The 19,571-nt window shown below is 34.1% G+C and overlaps 1 protein-coding gene across 8 annotated transcripts in view; it reads right to left on the bottom strand.

Annotated features, from left to right (window-relative positions):
* TPR (translocated promoter region, nuclear basket protein) overlaps positions 1-19,571 on the bottom strand; it is a 64,650-nt gene that overhangs the window by 16,379 nt on the left and 28,700 nt on the right. For all 8 annotated transcript variants that reach the window (XM_089909800.1, XM_089909814.1, XM_089909807.1 and 5 more), the window contains exons 24-40: positions 18,701-18,853; positions 18,157-18,273; positions 16,148-16,351; positions 15,854-16,038; positions 15,255-15,402; positions 13,544-13,681; positions 13,311-13,442; positions 10,014-10,144; positions 8,605-8,815; positions 7,011-7,154; positions 6,445-6,643; positions 5,264-5,469; positions 4,996-5,057; positions 4,110-4,318; positions 2,744-3,016; positions 1,737-1,885; positions 992-1,075 (exon numbers count right to left, since the gene is read on the bottom strand). In XM_089909800.1, coding sequence (XP_089765926.1) covers positions 992-1,075; positions 1,737-1,885; positions 2,744-3,016; positions 4,110-4,318; positions 4,996-5,057; positions 5,264-5,469; positions 6,445-6,643; positions 7,011-7,154; positions 8,605-8,815; positions 10,014-10,144; positions 13,311-13,442; positions 13,544-13,681; positions 15,255-15,402; positions 15,854-16,038; positions 16,148-16,351; positions 18,157-18,273; positions 18,701-18,853 — 2,745 coding nt within the window. The remainder of the gene's footprint in view (positions 1-991; positions 1,076-1,736; positions 1,886-2,743; positions 3,017-4,109; positions 4,319-4,995; positions 5,058-5,263; positions 5,470-6,444; positions 6,644-7,010; positions 7,155-8,604; positions 8,816-10,013; positions 10,145-13,310; positions 13,443-13,543; positions 13,682-15,254; positions 15,403-15,853; positions 16,039-16,147; positions 16,352-18,156; positions 18,274-18,700; positions 18,854-19,571) is intronic.

Below are 19,571 nucleotides of genomic sequence, written 5' to 3'. Positions count from 1 at the left end.
TAAAATAATTTTAGAATAAAATGATCCTAAAAATTTATCCAGACAGAAAGTACTGTTTCAAGCTTAACAAGACAAATGGAAACCAGACAGCCTGAGTTCAAATCCTAGCTCCAATGCTATGAAAACCTGGGTGCATGACTTAGCTGGGCATTGGTTTCTTCACCTGTAAAACAGGGAACCCTGTTGCAAGATTTCTTATGAGGATTAAATCAGTTAATAAATGCAAATATTTCAGAACCACACTTGGCATATAATAATGAGTTGTGTTAACTAATATTATAATATTACTATAAATATGAATTACTATAAATTATGAACTCTCAATTTGTAGGGCGGAGGAATGGAAGAAAAGCAATAATTTGAGTGCCTAATATGTGGCAGGTACTATTTTAGGTACTCTACAAAACTAAAAATTATGTTATCTTATGACAAAATTGAGGCTTAGAGAGAATTAATGTCTTGCTTACAGTCACACAGCTTCTAAGTGGTGGAGTTAGGAACAGAAGCCAGAGCTTTGTAATTTCAGAGTCTATGCATTCCCATTAGTTAGGCTGCCTCTGGAGAAGCCTCAATGTGAGTTCAAAAGATGAAGAGGTATACAAATGCGTTTCCTTTCACAGATTATTTTAATTCAGTAAGGGAAGCAATAGAGGGGAGCAACAAAGGATACCAAATGGGGCACTTATGGATTAACTCAAGACTCAACCAGCTCATCCTTCCAAATAAAACAGAGTGGGTAATCTTTACTCATGACAACCTTAGCTTGGAAAATCTATGCTAACTATAAACAAAAACATTGCTTTAATAAAGTTTAGAAGGCAGGATACTAATTAGAAGTAAAGCAGAAATTGCATTGGTAATTCTAACAATATTTCATTAAACATAAAAGCAGCAAATTGAAAACAGAAGTCCAAATAATATTTCAATTTGTCAAAGCTCATTTCATTCACTAAAAGCAATAATTTGTTTACTTTAAGTATGTTTTACTTACTTCTCCAATGGAATCTTGAGAATCTTGGTTGTATACTTGAGTCTCTACCTCTCCATCAGTACTTTCTTCTGCCATAACTTCTTCCTGAATCATGACATACAAGTGTGGTAACCATATCAGTTCACTAGATGAAGCATCACCTGGTCAGTGAGTTCTCCCAATAAAACAAAACTTAAATCTGTAATTTTATGAAGCTGTACATCAGAAATGTTCACTTATATTTACTTATAAAATATAAACAATCACATTCCTCTTTGGTATATACAAAATAAGGTTTATGAACACTAATTAAATATATGCAAGTGAAATTAATTTAGTAGTCTCAATGCTTGATAATAAAACAATTCATTACAACTTATCTTCAACAAAAGAAAATAAAGGAATACCATTTTGGTCAATCAGAGAAAAAGATGGCAGGTACCAGTTTAAAATTCCCATGAGACTATAACTTCCTTATTCTTTAAATTAAAAAAAAAATTGAAATGGAATTCATCCTATGTTTTCGTAACTGTGTTTTAAAAATTGAAATGGGAACTAATTCAATTAAACATACACAAAGAATATAAAACAGTGTTGGCAACAGCAACAATACCTGGGTTTTCAGTGGAAATTTTACAGTAAGTTCAACAAGAGAGTTTTCTAGATTTTGATCCCCAAAGGTCCATTCTCTTAATAATGTTGTAACTGAAAGAATATCTTGGGTCTATCGGTAGAAGTAAAAGTAAACAGAAAGATCTTTACACACCTCAGTTCCTACAGGTGTAACACTTTTCAACTTCTTTGGAAGAGGCATTTCCACTGTATCGTCAGAGATCTGGTCTGATGCTTCTATGGTGCTATCTTCTTCCTCTTCACGTGTGCGCTTCGGCAAAGAAGAACTTGGGGTAGCCGAAACTTTGAAATTACATAATTTAAACCTTGAATTAGAGCGTGATAATCACTCAATTTAGACAAAGTTAATTTAAAAAATATCTTGGTCATTTAACTAAAAAAAAAACATGGTAAAAATTTGGACAGAACAACATAATTTGTTCCTGCTAATCTATGTGTAAACAAAGAGCAATTTACGCTCTGAATCAATGGTCTTAACCTTTGGTTAATAAAGCCAACCAACTTCTACAACAATACATCTGACTCACTGTGAATGTACTGATATAGGATTGCTACTCACAAAGCTTATATAGGGCCATCTTATAATTTATAAAACCCAGGACTCCTTGGATAAAAAAATTTTCCTTGTATGTTTAGACTTGAAAATTCTTACTTAATCTTCTTCTAGATATCTTTTAGTTCTCAGGACTTGTATTAAGTTATAGCTGACCCTTGAACAACTCAGGGGTTAGGGGTGCTGGCCCTCCATATCAGCCATTCCTTCGTGTCTGCAGATTCAACCAACTGAGGATGTATAGTACTGTAGTGTTTACTATTGAAAAAAATCCACATTTAAGTGGACCACGAAGTTCAAACCTGTGTTGTTCAAGGGTCAACTGTATATAAAATAAGTTTCAGGTCGTATCACCTTTAAAATTAGTCAAAAAATAACTGGAAAGGAAGAAAGATCTTAATGACAAAAACGAGTGACCTAAAATAGAAGTCAGCAGTAAACATAAAATAAGATGTTAGGAATATCGTCATCCATTTTAATACCTGGTAGAAAACAAGTAGGTACAAAGAACATTCAAACTATGTATTATACTCAAGAAACTATAAATGCACAGGTCTACTCTAACCTCATTTTAAAATTAATCTTACCAGTGCCAAACACTGCTGTGGAAGTAGAGGGCCGCTCAACTGGTGAACTCTGAACCACCTCCACTATGTTTGGGGATAGCTCTTGATTTGTAGGCTCGATCTGAGGATGACTCTGTTGAGTGGGCTGCACAAAAGCCGTAGCCTGTGTTTGTTGCTGAACAGTTAAAATGGGTTGAGGGATAGAAGGCTGGACGTTAGGACTAGTAGAACGAACAGATCCACTTGTGCTTCCGAAAACTGGAACATGTTCCACAGGCCCTTCTGATTGCATGGCTGAAAAATAATTAAAACATTTAATATATTAAGTTTTCTACTTTTACCAAAGCTGGAATTGTCCTTCCCTATTCTCTTATAGGTGACATTTTGCATAGTTATTTATGTACATGTACCTCTTCCACTCACTAGACAAAAAACACTGAGGGTAAAAGTAATGTATTATGCATTTTTGTATTGCCTATGTGACAGACATAGAGTGTGCAGTAAACTGTTGGCTGAATTAAATAAATAAACTGTTTTTGCATCTATTATTCTATGTAAATGATGACCAAATAAAATGACATTAAGAAACTCAAAGTCAAATTATAAGTTTTTATTAAGTATCATTTTGTTTTCAACTAATATAAAATGACTGTTAAGTTTAACTGGTAATATATCTCATAATTATTTTACTGAATGTAGTTCAAATAAAATATTCTGTCCTTTCACAGCATATATACATGTTATATATTTCTAAACACTTAGTTTACTGAATTCTAACATTTGTTAAGACAAGGATCTAAGAAAATTGTATTTAGTAACTTTTACTGACACCTATCTTGGGGTTGGGTAAAGGGATTAAACAATGAGAAACAAATTCCTACCCTTGAGGAGCTCAATCTAGCGGAATAAAAAAACATGTATTCAACTGAATAAAATGTGGCTGTAATTATTGTAATGAGTAAGAAAGTTGTATGGGAAGAAAGTGCAGAAAGCAATTACAAGGTCAGACAGTTTATCAGGGAAGAAGTTGATGTTTGGGTTGAACCAGTGATTTAATATGGTTTTCTAAAGTGGATTTCATATCATCCTTCTTAGCTAATAGAGGTAAAAAATTTGGTCCTGGAAAAGCATGCCATATACTTATAGGGGTGTATTTCTCTCCTTCTTTAGCTTCAAAACACAAAAAGCAAAAAGGAAGGGAGGGAGGAAATATGCTACATTAACAAGTATCCCAGGAGGCATACACCTGAAAATATTAAATGCCCACTTTTACATGATGTCTCACTTTAGCTTTAGTGGAAGCCTCATTTATCCTTGAAGTTACTGTCATCTTCTTGTAATAAATCTAAGTAAACAGTTCAATCAGACCTGTTATTATTTTACTTACCTTCTTGTGATTCCACTTGTGTAGTGGGCATCACTGTAGCTGTTGGGGTAGTAGTAGGATTTGTAACAGTTGCAGGTGTAACCATCGGGCGGATACTAGCCCTGGGTGTTGACTTATTCCCAGCCATAGCTGCAGCTGTCACTTTACTTGGAGTAGACACAACAGGAGTTGGCTTGATATTGGCTGTTGGAGGGTCTGATGTGCTGGCACTTACAGAGGGGAAAATGCAAGAATAATAAATCATAAAAAATTACTAAAAATATTCCTTATAAAATACATATACTCTATCAAAAGCAAAGCACATATGCTTCTTGAAGTGAGTTTCTAATAATTATGCCCTTAATATGCATTCAGACCTTATTAACTCTGTTTTCCTAACACTGCTTTGGGTAGACCTTTGGCAGATTAGAAAAAAAATTAAAGAGACAGTTCAGTATAGTTCTACATTTTTTGTTCACTAAATATTACAAAACTCTTATTGAAGAGGTTTTGAACTTAAGCATTAAAAACTGCAGGAAATGTTCTGCAGTGGTGCATCCTGACAATGTAGAAAGTATTCAACTGTGCTCAGTCTTTTATCCTTGTATCATATAACATCACAGGGAACATTAGTAGCCTATCTTAGAAGTCAATCACAAACTAAAAGGTGAAAGACACTTTCTCTGTCACAAAGCTCTACCTATCTGATAGGACTGAAAGTATACTGAAAAGTAGATTTCTGGAAAAAAAAATCTCAACAACTACATGATGCAGTTTTGCACAGGATAAATGGCTCTTTAGTTACATATTTTTATTTTTTCTCCCCAAAGATCACTAGATCCTTCCCGTATTTTAAAAGAAAAACAGGGAACAGACTGCAAACAGACTGTCAAAGAACAAAACTCACATTCCTCTTTCACCAGAAGTTGGAGCTGTTTTCAACGTGATCTGTCTCTGCTGTTCTGGGACCTGTAAAAAGAAAACTATGGATTACTGTGCCTATCCCACAAGAGTCCACTAAACAATGCCATCAAATTATTTTACTTGTTAATTCTCTCTATATACCTGGTTTAGTCAAAATTCAGTCTGACAAAGGCTCCTAAATCACCAGACATCTTCAAGTAAAATGCACAGGGCAAAAATGATTTGTCACTTAAACCGAATTAGCTAATTACCTTATTAGTAGGTTCTTGAGGCTCATCTCTCTGCTCAAGGTGTCTCTCTTGATGCTCCCTGAGTTCTCTTTCCAAGCGACTAATTCGACCTTCATACTGGGACTTAAGAGCAGTCATACGAACATCCAGTTCATCTTTCTGCTGATCTAAGGCTCCATTCCTTTGTTTAAGCTCCTCATTTTCTTTAGTTAGCTGATCTTTTACACCTAAAGAAGTAACCACATCATTCTATTAATATCAAAATCAAACACTGGAAATAAAATGCATTTATGTGCGTAATGAGTACTCAAAAGTCGTATCAGATTCTATTCCTGAACTTTAACATCCACAATAATTCTGATACACATCTCAATAAGTGAAGTTCTAAACCTACCTGTATTTGCTTTATTACTCCAATATAAAATATACTCCAAAATAAAACATTTTACTTTTCCTAAGATCTCAAAAAGACAAAGGATCTACCATAAACTAGTCAGCAGGAGCCCTTTCATATGGCCTTTAATATTTTAATATATTAGGAATTATAAAATTTTCATTTCATATAACCTACAGCATATACTCAAGAATAATTAAGAAACTTCTTTTATGAAATTAGTTGCCAGGGGCACTATCTTAGAGATCATTTAAAAAGCTGCATATGATAAAACTCAACTGATTTGGCATTTTATTTACCTACTAGCAGACTGGTAAGCAAGGTGCAGTAAGGCCCTGAGCATTGTAGCACTGGGCTCCTCATAAATTTGACAATGATATTCTCCCTGAAGGGCTAAAGGGGCCCTCAGTGAAGTGAGGCACAGAAAACTCATTTGGCTGGTAAGATCTGATGCTGTCTAGGAATTTACAGAAGGCTTCTGGACAGTATACTGTGGACCCAAAGGATCACCATCAAAAGGTAGTAATAGTTAACACAGTAAAGCAGAAGGATGGCTGTACTCCCTATCTACTACCAGTTAACAATTAAGAAAGATTTCATAAATAAATTACTGACATCCTCATCACTTGAAAATTAAAATTGCTGTAATTTGTGTCTAATTAAATAAACCTAAATATCTAAACCACACATGCACATACACAGAAGTCACTTTATAGTATTTACTTTTCTTTTCTATTTAATTTTTAGCCTGAATCAAGTAACCAACTTTCACTATCAAGTTCAAATCTTAAAGTATACAGAAACTTACCAGCTAAATGTGCAATTTTTGATTTTGCTGCTACAATAGCCTTTCTTGTTTTTTCTTCCTTTTCAGTTATCTGCTGTCGCAGCTGTTCCTCCTGTGTGGTTCTATCTTGAAGGTCCTGACGAAGTCGTGAAAGTTCAGATTGAAGCTGCACAGTCTGTTCCTGGAGATTTCTTGCTTCCATCTCTTTTTCAGATAATGTCTTTTAAAGGAAGATAAAGTATGCACCATGTAATTCAACGAAATCAATATAACTGTATGCCCTACAGACTTCAAATGTAAAACTTATTAATTTGCTTATTTAGATTAAATGGAAGTATAAATATAAAATGGTGGTCAAACCAAGTAAGTGAACACTTAAAGATGATTAGGTATTATTTACATACATAAGTCATTCAAAGTAAAAGGATAAAATATATACCTTTCCATATAAGAGAAAGTATCAGTGTTTAACACATTTTTTTTTCCAAAATTCCTTTTTATGACTGAGTAAAATTCCATTGTATTTCCTTAGCTTTTTAACAAGAAAACAATTCCTTCAACACCTTCCACTACTCTTCTGCTCATACCTTCTGCAGATTCTCCACCTGACTCTCGAGTGATTTTGACTTTGTTTCAGCTTGGTTAAGGGTTTCTTTGAGCTCCTGCATTTCCTGGACTGAGACATGCTGTTCTTGATGGTCTCCAGAAGACTGAGCTGAGGTCTCCATGACCTAAGATGACAAAGAGTAATAATATACTTGCATATTAGTCAACAATTCTGCAAATTCATCTAAGAAAATAATCATAAGTACGTAAAGAAATTTATTTTTAAGGGTATTCATAAATAAATCTTCTATGGAACAACTTTAATGTCCAAAAGTAAGCTATTAAACAGGTTAGGGCTTTCCATACAACTAGGTATTAACCAGCTAATCAAAATGCTGATGCATTATTTAACACAGAATTATTTGGAAAAACAAATCACTCATATGTAAACGAAAGCATACTAAAGTGCTAACAATGGTTAACTGAGAGGTAAGAATTTTGAAATTTTTTCTTTATATGTTTTTTCGTCTAACGTGCTAAATACACAATAAAGTCAATATACAAGTTCTTTACCACTGGGAATTAAAAACAAAATTCAGATCCAAAGTAAAACAAGGATTTAAAAATTCTTTTTGGTAGGCGGTTAACACAGACTACTTATTTAAAACTGTAACACAACCTGATCAATTAAAAAGAACTAGTATTTTTTTTTTTTTTTTTTTGTGATACGCGGGCCTCTCACTGTTGTGGCCTCTCCCGTTGCGGAGCACAGGCTCCGGACGCGCAGGCTCAGCAGCCACGGCTCACGGGCCCAGCCGCTCCGCGGCATGTGGGATCCTCCCGGACCGGGGCACGAACCCGAGTCCCCTGTGTCGGCAGGTGGACTCTCAACCACTGCACCACCAGGGTAGCCCAAGAACAAGTATTTTTTGATATACACAATTTCAGTGAGCAATGAGTTACAAGAACATAGTTTTGAAAAGGAGCAATATTTGAAATTGGGAAACTGAATTAAAATATCTAGCATTTACTACTATCTCTATATGAATTTATAGTTCATTTTGGGACATACTAAAGAGCAAATCTTTTTTTTTTTTAATTTAATTAATTAATTTATTTTTGGCTGTGTTGGTTCTTTGTTGCTGTGCGCAGGCTTCCTTGCAGTGAGCGGGGGCTACTCTTTGTTGTGGTGCGCGGGCCTCTCATCGCGGTGGCCTCTCTTGTTGCAGAGCACGGGTCCTTGAGCACAGGCTCAGTAGTTGTGGCGCACGGGCCCAGCTGCTCTGCAGCATGTGGGATCTTCCCGGACCAGGGCTCGAACCCGTGTCCCCTGCATTGGCAGGTGGACTCCCAACCACTACGCCACCAGGGAAGCCCCAAGAGCAAATCTTAAACCAAATAAAGATATCACATATAAGCTTACCCTTGCTTAGAATCTAAAAACCAATAATTAAAAATTATGAATAAGGTTTTTTAAGTTATCCAAATATTTATATATGTATCCAAATATATATCCACCCATATATCCAAATATATACATAAAACTGTGTAAACTGTGTATATCAAAACTGTGTATATCAAAAAATGATGATATATATATGAAGAATATATTTAAAAAAAACCAGTTCAAAATACCTTATCTTGTTGTGCTTTAAGTTCTTCATATTGAGTCTTGTACCTACGCCCAATTTTCTTGACTTGAGTAATAGTTTTAACTTTTTCTTGAATATCAATTATTTTGGCATCTAAGTCCTTCTGGATGCTTTCCTTTTCAGTTCTTACTTTATTTAAATCTTCCTTTAGACTCTGGATTAAGTTCTGGTTGTTAGTCAAAGATGCATTTGATCTAAGCAAAAAAAATGGGGTAAAGGAGAAAGATTAAATATTTGGAACTTTCCAAATTTTAAAATCCTTTAAGTTACATTTTTATTGTGTTGCTTTAGTCTGTTTTTTATTTAGAAAATTCTAAGAAAACCATACACACTTCAAAAGATAATTCCTTAACTTATGAGCCTGTGGTCCTTTAGAAAGATCTGATTTACTTATTATATGTCATACATGCCCATTTTAGAGATGAGAAAAACTGAGCTACAAATGGTCAAGTAACATGCACACTTTTACTCTGTGTTGGTATACAGAGTTTAATCCACATCTGTCTGATAGCAAAATCTATACTCTTTCCACTCTACTGTGTGCTGAGTAAGTATATTAGGCTTTATAGGCCACATACAATGTTTGTTACATGTTCCTCTTCCTCCTTTTTTACAACACTTAAAAAATGTAAAAATCATTCTTAGCTTCCAGCTGTACAAAAAAAGACCTGTGGATTATAGTCTGCCAACCCCTGTACTGTTATCATGAAAAGAACTTGAAATCAGATGACCTGAATTAAGAACATGGGTTTAACTGCTACTAACCTTATAAGCTTGGGTACCTTTCTGAATCTTAGCTTCCTCAACTTTAAAATTAAGTAATATCTCTCCTATTTAAAATGCCAGACTACTGTTATGAAAAAAATAAGAGAATAAATATGACAAAAATTTGTAAGCTTATCAAGTATCACATAAATAGGGGCTATGACAGGGACAAAGGACATTGAAGCTTAAAAGAGGTAAACCAGAAACATTAATTTTAATATTACATTTATCTTTAAAAGGCAATATTTCACTATAAGTTCATTTAAAAACTTTATTAAAAACTTTCAAAATAGATTCATGAATATATGTTAACCCAAAAAATAAAAGATAAATCTACTTGCAAAGGTCATTTTGACTATTTTAAAAAGTTTGCTTTAGATTCATACCAACTATGTAGTTTTTTAAAAAGTAATAAAATATTGAGAAATAATGCATATATGAAGGCATAAAACTAAATTACTGCTTGCTTTGCTCTATAAAGTAATAAAAGGAAAGCCACATATAAGGGCTCCAGCACTTTCCATTCTTTATAAAATCAGGAAGCACTTAGGGGGTCACATAAAGAATAGAAACAAACTTCTTTAAGATTTCAAGAATTGTATACAACTTAAGGTTTCTTCCATATACCTTGCAATTTCAGCTTTAAGTCTTCCAGTTTCTTCAGTCAATTGTTGAATACGCTTAGCATGAACTTCCTTTTCAGAAAGGAGCTTCCGATATTCTTCTGTATCTGGATCTTTCTGTTGACTCACTAGATGCTACAACAGCAAAAATGCATAATATGGTTTTATAGGTTTTATGAAACTAATGTGCTATAACAAAATATCAGAGTATTTGTGTTTACATTTGCTACTTGCATACATAGTGATCAAGCACCAAACTACAAGAAAATAAGATCAAAGCTTTAGTTCCTTTGTTTAGCTAAGATGTTTAGCCAAAATGGAAGGGGAAAATAAAATAAATATCATTCACTATTATTTTTCATAGCTGCAAAGGAAAATTTCAGACTCGTTACAATGGAGCCAAAAAAGGGATCCAAAGAATCTACAAGCTTTTAATATTAATATTAAATACCTAATTTCATTAAAGTGACACATACAAGGGAAAAAATGTCATAATGTATTACAATCTAAACAAAAATATGAAGATAATCCTAAATAATTGATTCCATTAACTAGGAAAGAAGGCATCATAATTTAACAGGAATGTATCTAGATTTGGGCAGATTATCCTCCTTTCTTGATTTTTCAGATTGCTTGTTTGACTAAAAAAAAAGAATAAATGCACTCTAAAATTCTATAGTCCTCTTCAGATATGAGTGGTTCCCTAGAGCATTTTCCAGGTGCTAGGTGCTGTGTGAACTGCTTCATTTATTGTTTAATTTTTGTAACATGAAGAGGGGTATTATGCCCTCATTTTCACAAATAAGGAAAATTGGCTCAGAAAGATTAATGTCCTCATTTTCACAAATCACGTAACTAGTATGTGGTAAGGCCAATTCCCAACCTTTCGTTTAAATATAGAGCTAGCATTTCTTTTTTTTTTTAACATCCTTATTGAAGTATAATTGCTTTACAATGGTGTGTTAGTTTCTGCTTTAAAACAAAGTGAATCAGCTATACATACACATACATCCCCATATCTCCTCCCTCTTGCGTCTCCCACCCTCCCTATCCCACCCCTCTAGGTGATCACAAAGCACCAAGCTGATCTCCCTGTGCTATGCAGCTGCTTCCCACTAGCTACTGATTTTGCATTTAGTAGTGTATATATGTCAAAGCCACTCTCTCACTTCGTCCCAGCTTACCCTTCCCCCTTCTTGTTTCCTCAAGTCCATTCTCTATGTCTGCGTCTTTATTTCTGTCCTGCCCTTAGGTTCTTCAGAACCATTTATATGTGTTAGCATACGGCATTTGTTTTTCTCTTTCCGACTTACTTCACTCTGTGTGACAGACTCTAGGTCCATCTGCCTCACTACAAATAACCCAATTTCGTGTCTTTATATGGCTGAGTAATATTCTATTGTATATATGTGCCACATCTTTATCCATTCATCTGTCTATGGACACTTAGGTTGCTTCCATGTCCTGGCTATTGTAAACACAGCTGCAATGAACATTGTGGTACATGACTCTTTGAATTATGGTTTTCTCAGCGTATATGCCCAGTAGTGGGATTGCTGGGTTGTATGGTAGTTTTATTTTTAGTTTTTTAAGGAATCTCCATGCTGTTTTCCATAGTGGCTGTATCAATTTACATTCCCACCAACAGTGCAAGAGGGTTCCCTTTTCTTCACACCCTCTCCAGCACTTATTGTTTGTAGGTTTTTTGATGATGGCCATTCTGACTGGTGTGAGGTGATACCTCACTGTAGTTTTGATTTGCATTTCTCTAATGATTAGAGATGTTGAGCATCCTTTCATGTGTTTGTTGGCAATCAGTATATCTTCTTTGGAGAAATGTCTATTTAGGTCTTCTGCCCATTTTTGGATTAGGTTGTTATTTTTTGATAATTGAGCTGCATGAGCTGCTGTATATTTTGGAGATTAATCATTTGTCAGTTGCTTCATTTACAAATATTTTCTTCCATTCTGAGGGTTGTCTTTTGGTCTTGTTTATGGTTTCCTTTGCTGTGCAAAAGCTTTGAAGTTTCATTAGGTCCCATTTGTTTATTTTTGTTTTTATTTCCATTTCTCTAGGAGGTGGGTCAAAAAGGATCTTGCTGTGATTTATGTCATAGAGTGTTCTTCCTATAATTTTCTCTAAGAGTTTCATAGTGTATGGCCTTATATTTAGGTCTTTAATCCATTTTGAGTTTATTTTTGTGTATGGTGTTAGGGAGTGTTCTAATTTCATTCTTTTACATGTAGCTGTCCAGTTTTCCCAGCACCACTTATTGAACAGGCTGTCTTTTCTCCATTGTATATTCTTGCCTCCTTTATCAAAAATAAGGTGACCATATGTGCATGGGTTTATCTCTGGGCTTTCTATCCTGTTCCATTGATCTATACTTCTGTTTTTGTGCCAGTACTACACTGTCTTGATTACTGTAGCTTTGTAGTATAGTCTGAAGTCACAGAGCCTGATTGCTCCAGCTCCGTTTTTCTTTCTCAAGATTTCTTTGGCTATTCGGGGTCTTTTGTGTCTCCAAACAAATTGTGAAATTTTTTGTTCTAGTTCTGTGAAAAATGCCATTGGTAGTTTGATAGGGATTGCATTGAATCTGTAGATTGCTTTGGGTAGTACTGTCATTTTCACAATGTTGATTCTTCCTGTTTAAGAACATGGTATATCTCTCCATATGTGTCATCTTTAATTTTGTTCATCAGTGTCTTATAGTTTTCTGCATACAGATCTTTTGTCTCCTTAGGTAGGTTTATTCCTAGGTATTTTAGTCTTTTTGTTGCAGTGTTATATGGGAGTGTTTCCTTAATTTCTGTTTCAGAGTTTTCATCATTAGTGTATAGGAATGCAAGATATTTCTGTGCATTAATTTTGTATCCTGCTACTTTACTAAATTCATTTATTAGAGCTGGCGTTTCTAACCATACTATACTATATGGTTTTGTCCCTCCTAAAAAGGTAGCAGTCAGTGAACAAGTCTTCTTAAAGTGATTCAGTAAACTACATAAATCCATTTATCACATACCAAAGCATTTTAAAGATAAAGCAAAAGCCTATATTTGGAATCCAAGTAAATAAATTAGCTGTTTTTAAAAAAAATACAAAACATAACCAAAACTTTAAAAACTGAGTTATAAGTTTAATGCCTGTCACGTATGTAGAGGTTACATGTTAGACTTTTACTGATAAACGCATAATACTTTCCACTAGCTCATCAAACATTTTTATCCCGTTAAGTTTTACCCTATTATTTTAAATCAACATGTTTCCATATTTTGGAATGGGTTTAACTGCACTTACCTGGTTACGTGCTTTCCAACGTTTGACATCTTCTTCTAATAACTTCTTCTCTGCTTGCAACATACCGCTTTTCTCACTCAGCTCAGCATTTGCTTCTTGTAAGGGTAAAATATCTAACTCCAGTTTCCTCACCTGAAAATAGTTCCAGTATTTTTTTAATACCTGATGTGAGAGTTTATTTAAAATACTATTAAAAATAACGTGCCTCTTCTCTTCATTAGTAAGTTACAAACCTTGGCTTGCATCTGTTGTAGATCCTGTTCTAGCCTTTCCTTTTCTTCCCTCAGCATCTTATTGGTCTCCATAACTACATTCATTGTTTCGGTTTTCTTCATCAGTTCCTCATGCTGGGCCATTGTTTTTGCAGTTACCTAAAGATTTCAAACATGTATATAGCAACATATAACAATAGATTAAGACCTACCTTTTCCTACCAGTTCTAATCTTTCCTACAAAAGTAAAAAGGATTTAAATGTCAACTTTTAAAACAAATTCTTAGAAGTCTTACATGTTTTTCTGTAATTCATGCTAATTACTACTGGAAATTAAAAGATGAAAGTAAAAAGATACTACAAATCCTGCTGACAAATAGTTTTTACATTAGGTAAGAACATCAATCCAGATCTTTCTGTATCTATTCTTTTTCTTGCTACACTGAATTAAAATAGTTCTAAAACAATGTTATTTTGATCCTCAGTTTTTTCCCCCTTTTTCAGAAACTCTTTATTTCACTCAGTTGTTTCATCACTTTGGTTCTGAGAAATTTTACTGAATATTTGTTCATTTGTGAAGACCTTTTCTTCTGTTCTCATTGAGTATAATTATCCATCTTTTGCACATGTTACTTTATTCCTTCACCATTTTAAAATCTATGGTTCATGACTGCCGTGCTACACTGTTCATCTTTGGTAGACATTCTATTAGTTTTGATATAATGTATGTTACTTCTTGACTCTCCTCTGACTATACGTAAGAGTTTGTTGAGCTGGGCATTTTCTACTAGTATTATTTGCCTTTCTGCAGCCCAAAGGAACAGCAAAGAAAGCAGAAGAGACTGAGAGAATATACAATCTTTGTTAGAAACCCCGATTCTGCTCTTTTCCTCCAAGTGTTAACTCCATTGAATTACAGGGTCTGTTTATTATTTCCGTAATGAGAAATGTTTGAATTTGGGTTGTTTTCTCAATAGGATATAACTCTGGAATTTTAAATTTCTGTCTGAAAATGTAAATCCCATAAATCTAATTGTTCTTATTCACTTTCCCCTGTTTCAATGGTTTATCTCTAGCAGGCATTCCAACTATCAGTTAAAAGAAGATAAATGATTCAAGGTCTTAATTTCCTTCCTTCCAGATGTAGAGCTGTTATGCAACAGTAAGCCTTTGGTGGTAGTGTGGACTAGGAGTTGATAAGCTTATGTTGTGATCACATATTCACTAAGCATCTTTTTTTCTCCTTTGGTCAATTGTTTTGACTACATTTTGCACCTCTGATGAGAAAGGAATATTCTGTAGCAGTTTCAACCTACCTTTTTTTCTAAAATGACTATCAATCTATAATGAAAACTACAGTAATAAATTAAGATAACTGAAATTTATTAAGCACTCACTGTGTACCAGACATGATTCTAAACGCTTCATGTGCACTAACTCAATCCTCACTATTATTATCACCCCAATATTACAGACAAGGAAGTTTAAGAGCAAGGAAGTTAAACAAGGTATCCAAGGCACACATCTCATGGTGTGAAGCTAGAATTTGAAACCAGTCAGTCTGGTTACCATTAGTCTCTCACCACTGTATTGTGCCAGTGTTTACTAATGTTTAATGAATTAACACGTTTAAAAAGAATGCTTATTTCAAACTAAATTTTATGTTATTAGAAACTGAAATGAGCTCATCTCTTGATTTAACAAGTGCTTTCTTAAAGCTTAGGATACATACCTGAACTTTCTCCCTTTCAGCATTTAGACTATCCTGCAGTTCCTGCAGCTCTCTTTCTAAAAGTTCAACCCTTTGTCGATAGCGCAGACTCTCAACCTGAGCCACTTCAAACCTAGTTTCAGCAATTTCTTTTTCTCGTCGTATAAATCTACAAGAATATTTATTTTATTTGAATAGAAAAATGCCAACAACATAACATTTCAAAACTTGGATAATTTTTAAGATGACAAAAATCATTCACTTTAAAAACTATTTTTACACAATGCTTTCATTAAAAAATAATGGGGGATATATTTTATTACAGACAGTGGCTTCTATCTTTAAAATAATCCAAAAGGCAATTAATTTTCTAAAGAACCCACTCAAGTTCTTAATATTAGATTCAGCTTGAACTAATTTATTTAAATTGGCATATGTCTAAATGTCAAAAGTGATCACTAATTGGGTGATAGTGGGTTTGTTGACTAATAAGAGACAAAATGAGCTTTATGCCTAAATATCATGTAACTCCCACTTGTCTAATTTACACATTTATAGTGTCACTTCATAATTGTTGTTAACCACAGAAGTAAAAAGCATTAAGAATATATTGGATTTACCTGAGAATTTCTAAAATTTGTTCTTGAGATTTTCCTTCTTCACTGAGAGATACATTCAATGGACCTTGTACACCTTCCTTCATAGAGGCGATGACTTTGTCACTTAATTTTTCAATCTGATCATGAAGTAATCTGTTTTGTTTTTCTAGATCTTCACAGCGAGACACACTCTTGGAAACTTCATCCTATAATCCAAGAGTCTATCATAATAGCAGATTTTCCAATGTACATTAAAAAAACTTTCAATTCTCTAAACATTCTGATGTACAATATGATTATGATGTACAATAATACCTTTAACATTCTCTCTCTTTCCTCCCAAGATGCTTTACACTCCAACAACTGTGATTCTGCTTTCTGGGTTGTTTCTTCCAAGTGCTCACGCACTGACACCATTTTGGAAACCTGTTCTTTGGCAGCTTGTAGAGCTTCAACATCAGCAGCATGTAGCATCAATTCTCTCTCATACTTATTCTGAGCTTCCACAGCTATTTTAGCCTGAAAGGAATTATTTCCCCATCGACAGAGATGATTAAAAACCCATAAAGCTAGTCTTTGAAAAGATGCACATGGTATTATTTAAAATAATAAAAGTGAAGACAATCTCTAAATGTACCAAAATAGGAGAATGATTAAAAATCACACTGTAGTGGGAAGCAGCCGCACAGCACAGGGAGATCAGCTCGGTGCTTTGTGACCACCTAGAGGGGTGGGATAGGGAGGGTGGGAGGGAGGGAGACGCAAGAGGGAAGAGATATGGGGACATATGTATATGTATAACTGATTCACTTTGTTATAAAGCAGAAACTAACACACCATTGTAAAGCAATTATATTCCAATAAAGATGTTAAAAAATTAAAAAAAAATCACACTATCTATTTAATGAAATATTAAACATCTGCTCAAAATGAAACTTAAGAAGATGATATAGTAACTCAGAACAGCCTTTATGAAAAAAAGACTAAATATAACTGAGTTACATAAAATACATATATATACACAAAGTGAATGAAGGTAAATGAAAATAATCTATTTGAGTACTGAAAAATGGATACATTCTTTGATTCTAATTTCCAATATTATGCTGTTTGGCAATAAGCCAAAGACAATTCATTTTTGTCTAATTTACCTTCAATTTGAAGCACTTTCCCCTGTATTCCATTTTTAAAGTAATCCTGATACATATACATGTTATGTATATAAGCAATATGTAAGCAATAAAGAATAGTAACCCAACGAATGGCTATTAATATACCACCAAACATAAAAATGAGAATGTTTCCAATATCCTTACATGTCTTTCCTTCCCATTCTACCATTTCAATAATCCCCATTTTCCTGAATTGTTTTACCATTTCTTGTTCATAAAAAATCATAAAAAGCAGTATCACATATATGTGTGTGTGCATGCTGTATGTATACTTAAATAATGTGGTTTTGTACTTTTAAAGCTTATAAACAGTGGTGTATAGAAATCTGTGTAAGCTCAGTAATGCATTAAAAAGGTACTAAAATTGTTTTGTTGAGAAAAGTATCTCTATCGTGTCTGTAGTACAGCTTTACAACCAGAATTAGTGAAGGACTACAATAGTGAAAGAATGTTTGCAAGTGAAAGTAAGTACACATGTAATCTCCTACTCCTATTTTTCTATATTTTTCCCATTTATCAACTTTGTTTTGTTAATGGATATTGCTCTACAGGTATCTCCTACTTTTTGAAAGTCTGCTTTATGCCACTTTGCTTTTATGAAAAACCTACATTAGCGTCTGTTTTTGCTAACCAAAAGAAATCCAAAGAGCATTTTTGCTTTTACAAAAAAAGGAGAAAAGTGAAAAGTGTTCAGCGTTTGTTTTGCAGGAGCCATTATAGAGGCTGTGTGCACCCCAAGTAGCAAGAGAGGCACCGCCAAGCTCCCTCCCTGAGAACTACACTCAGAATCTCAATATCAAGCTGTCAGAGCTTTGAACTGTGTCTGTGAGCATCTATGCTTTATCTCAATTTATTTTGTGCTTCCATTAGCAAGATGTGTCCTAAGATAATTGTTTCTTCACTTCATGACACTGCAGTTTACACACGGCTTCATAGGAACTTTCTACTTTTGGACAGCAGGGGAAACCTGTGTTTACTTTTAGCCTTCATCTATACTTTTTAACTGATGTTATTCCAAGTTCCACAAGAGTGGAAATAAACCTGCATTTTTGTAAGATTCACCAATCCCCAAAATGCATTAATATACTCCAAGAACTGTTCCCTAAGATCAAAGCTCACTTCTCAATAACTGGCTCTAAGAGTGACACTTACTTGTTCCTGACAGTCCCGTCTGGCTTGCTGCTCATTACTCAAAGCTGTGCCTGCTCTCTGAAGAGCTTCTTGTACTTCATTCTGAACACTATTGAGTGTTTTCTTTAACTCAGATAACTAAATCAGAAGAACAAGATTAAAACCAGAGTTAATTGCAAACTTACTTTAAAAATACTGAAGATAGATTTTTCAAAATACAAGTAGCCCAAAGACTTCTTACTAAATTTAAAATAGTCATAACCTGATATAATCTACTGGACAAATTTTGCAGGTCTATGTTGACCCCATATTACTATCTGCAAAAGTCAATTTTTAGGCAGAGGCTTCTAAAAAGCAGCACTAATACCTAGTACCATAAAGTAGTCTTAAATATCCAAAAGGAAACATGTACAGATGTACAGAGTAAAACTTAAAACTAAAATTGTTGGGTATGTGTTCATTCAATATCTGTTGAGATGAACTGAATAGTAGCTGATGAGCTAGTTAAAAGAATTTAAATTCTTACCATAGAAAAAGTGATTGATATGGTAATAACTTAATTTACCTGTTGTTCCATGCTCTCTATGGCTCTTCTCTTGTCATCCTGAAGTTCCTGTTTTTCCTTCTCTACTTCCATTAACTTCTTTTCCAGCTGTGTCTGAAACTCAGCTGACTCTTTTAAGCGAACTTCAATATTCTTATGTACTTCTTCTGTCACCTTCGCCATCAACCAAACAATAAGATACAAAGAATATACATATTTAAAATTATACAGTTACTTTCCCTAAATCTAAACTAAATTTAAAAAATACTAAAATTAATGTTTGCCTCGTATTTTTTTTTAAAAAATCCATCAAATGCGGATTCAAGAGTTCAAAAACATCACTTAAAACTATGCATAATTTACCTCTCTACCTGTTTACTGGTCATTTTTCTCTTTTGAAGTGAAATTTCCAATTTTCATTTTCCCCTCATTCTTCATATCCACTTGCCAAATCTGTCCATTCTACCACTGAAAGGGGTTTTTCTCCCCACATATTTCGATTTCCATGATGCCAGCCAGCCACGAAAGGATGTTTTAAAACTGTGGCCCTAGTCTGTTGCTATAGCCTCCAAAACAAACTTCATACCCTCCAATCTATTACGTTAATCTTTCTAGTTAAAGCAAATTCTGGTTATGACATGTTGGAAAAAAATCAATGCCTCAATAATCTTACAACGTATAATTTAGTATGACTTGAAAACTTTTCACATTTGGCTCCTGACTACGTTTATAATTATATTCCTCACTATTTCACTTCATAAATGCAACACACTAACTAGCCTTTTTATCCTGGCTGATGGTGCCTTCTACGTGGAATAACTTCCTACCTTTAACTATCCAAATGATGCTTTCTTTCAAGGCTGGACACAAATGCCTTCTCTCCTGTGAAGTT

Source organism: Delphinapterus leucas, chromosome 1 (assembly GCF_059928025.1).
Source record: "Delphinapterus leucas isolate spDelLeu-1000000601 "Yukka" chromosome 1, BTC_Dleu_Yukka2, whole genome shotgun sequence".
NCBI lineage: Eukaryota > Metazoa > Chordata > Mammalia > Artiodactyla > Monodontidae > Delphinapterus > Delphinapterus leucas.
This window is presented reverse-complemented; position numbering and strand designations above follow the sequence as displayed.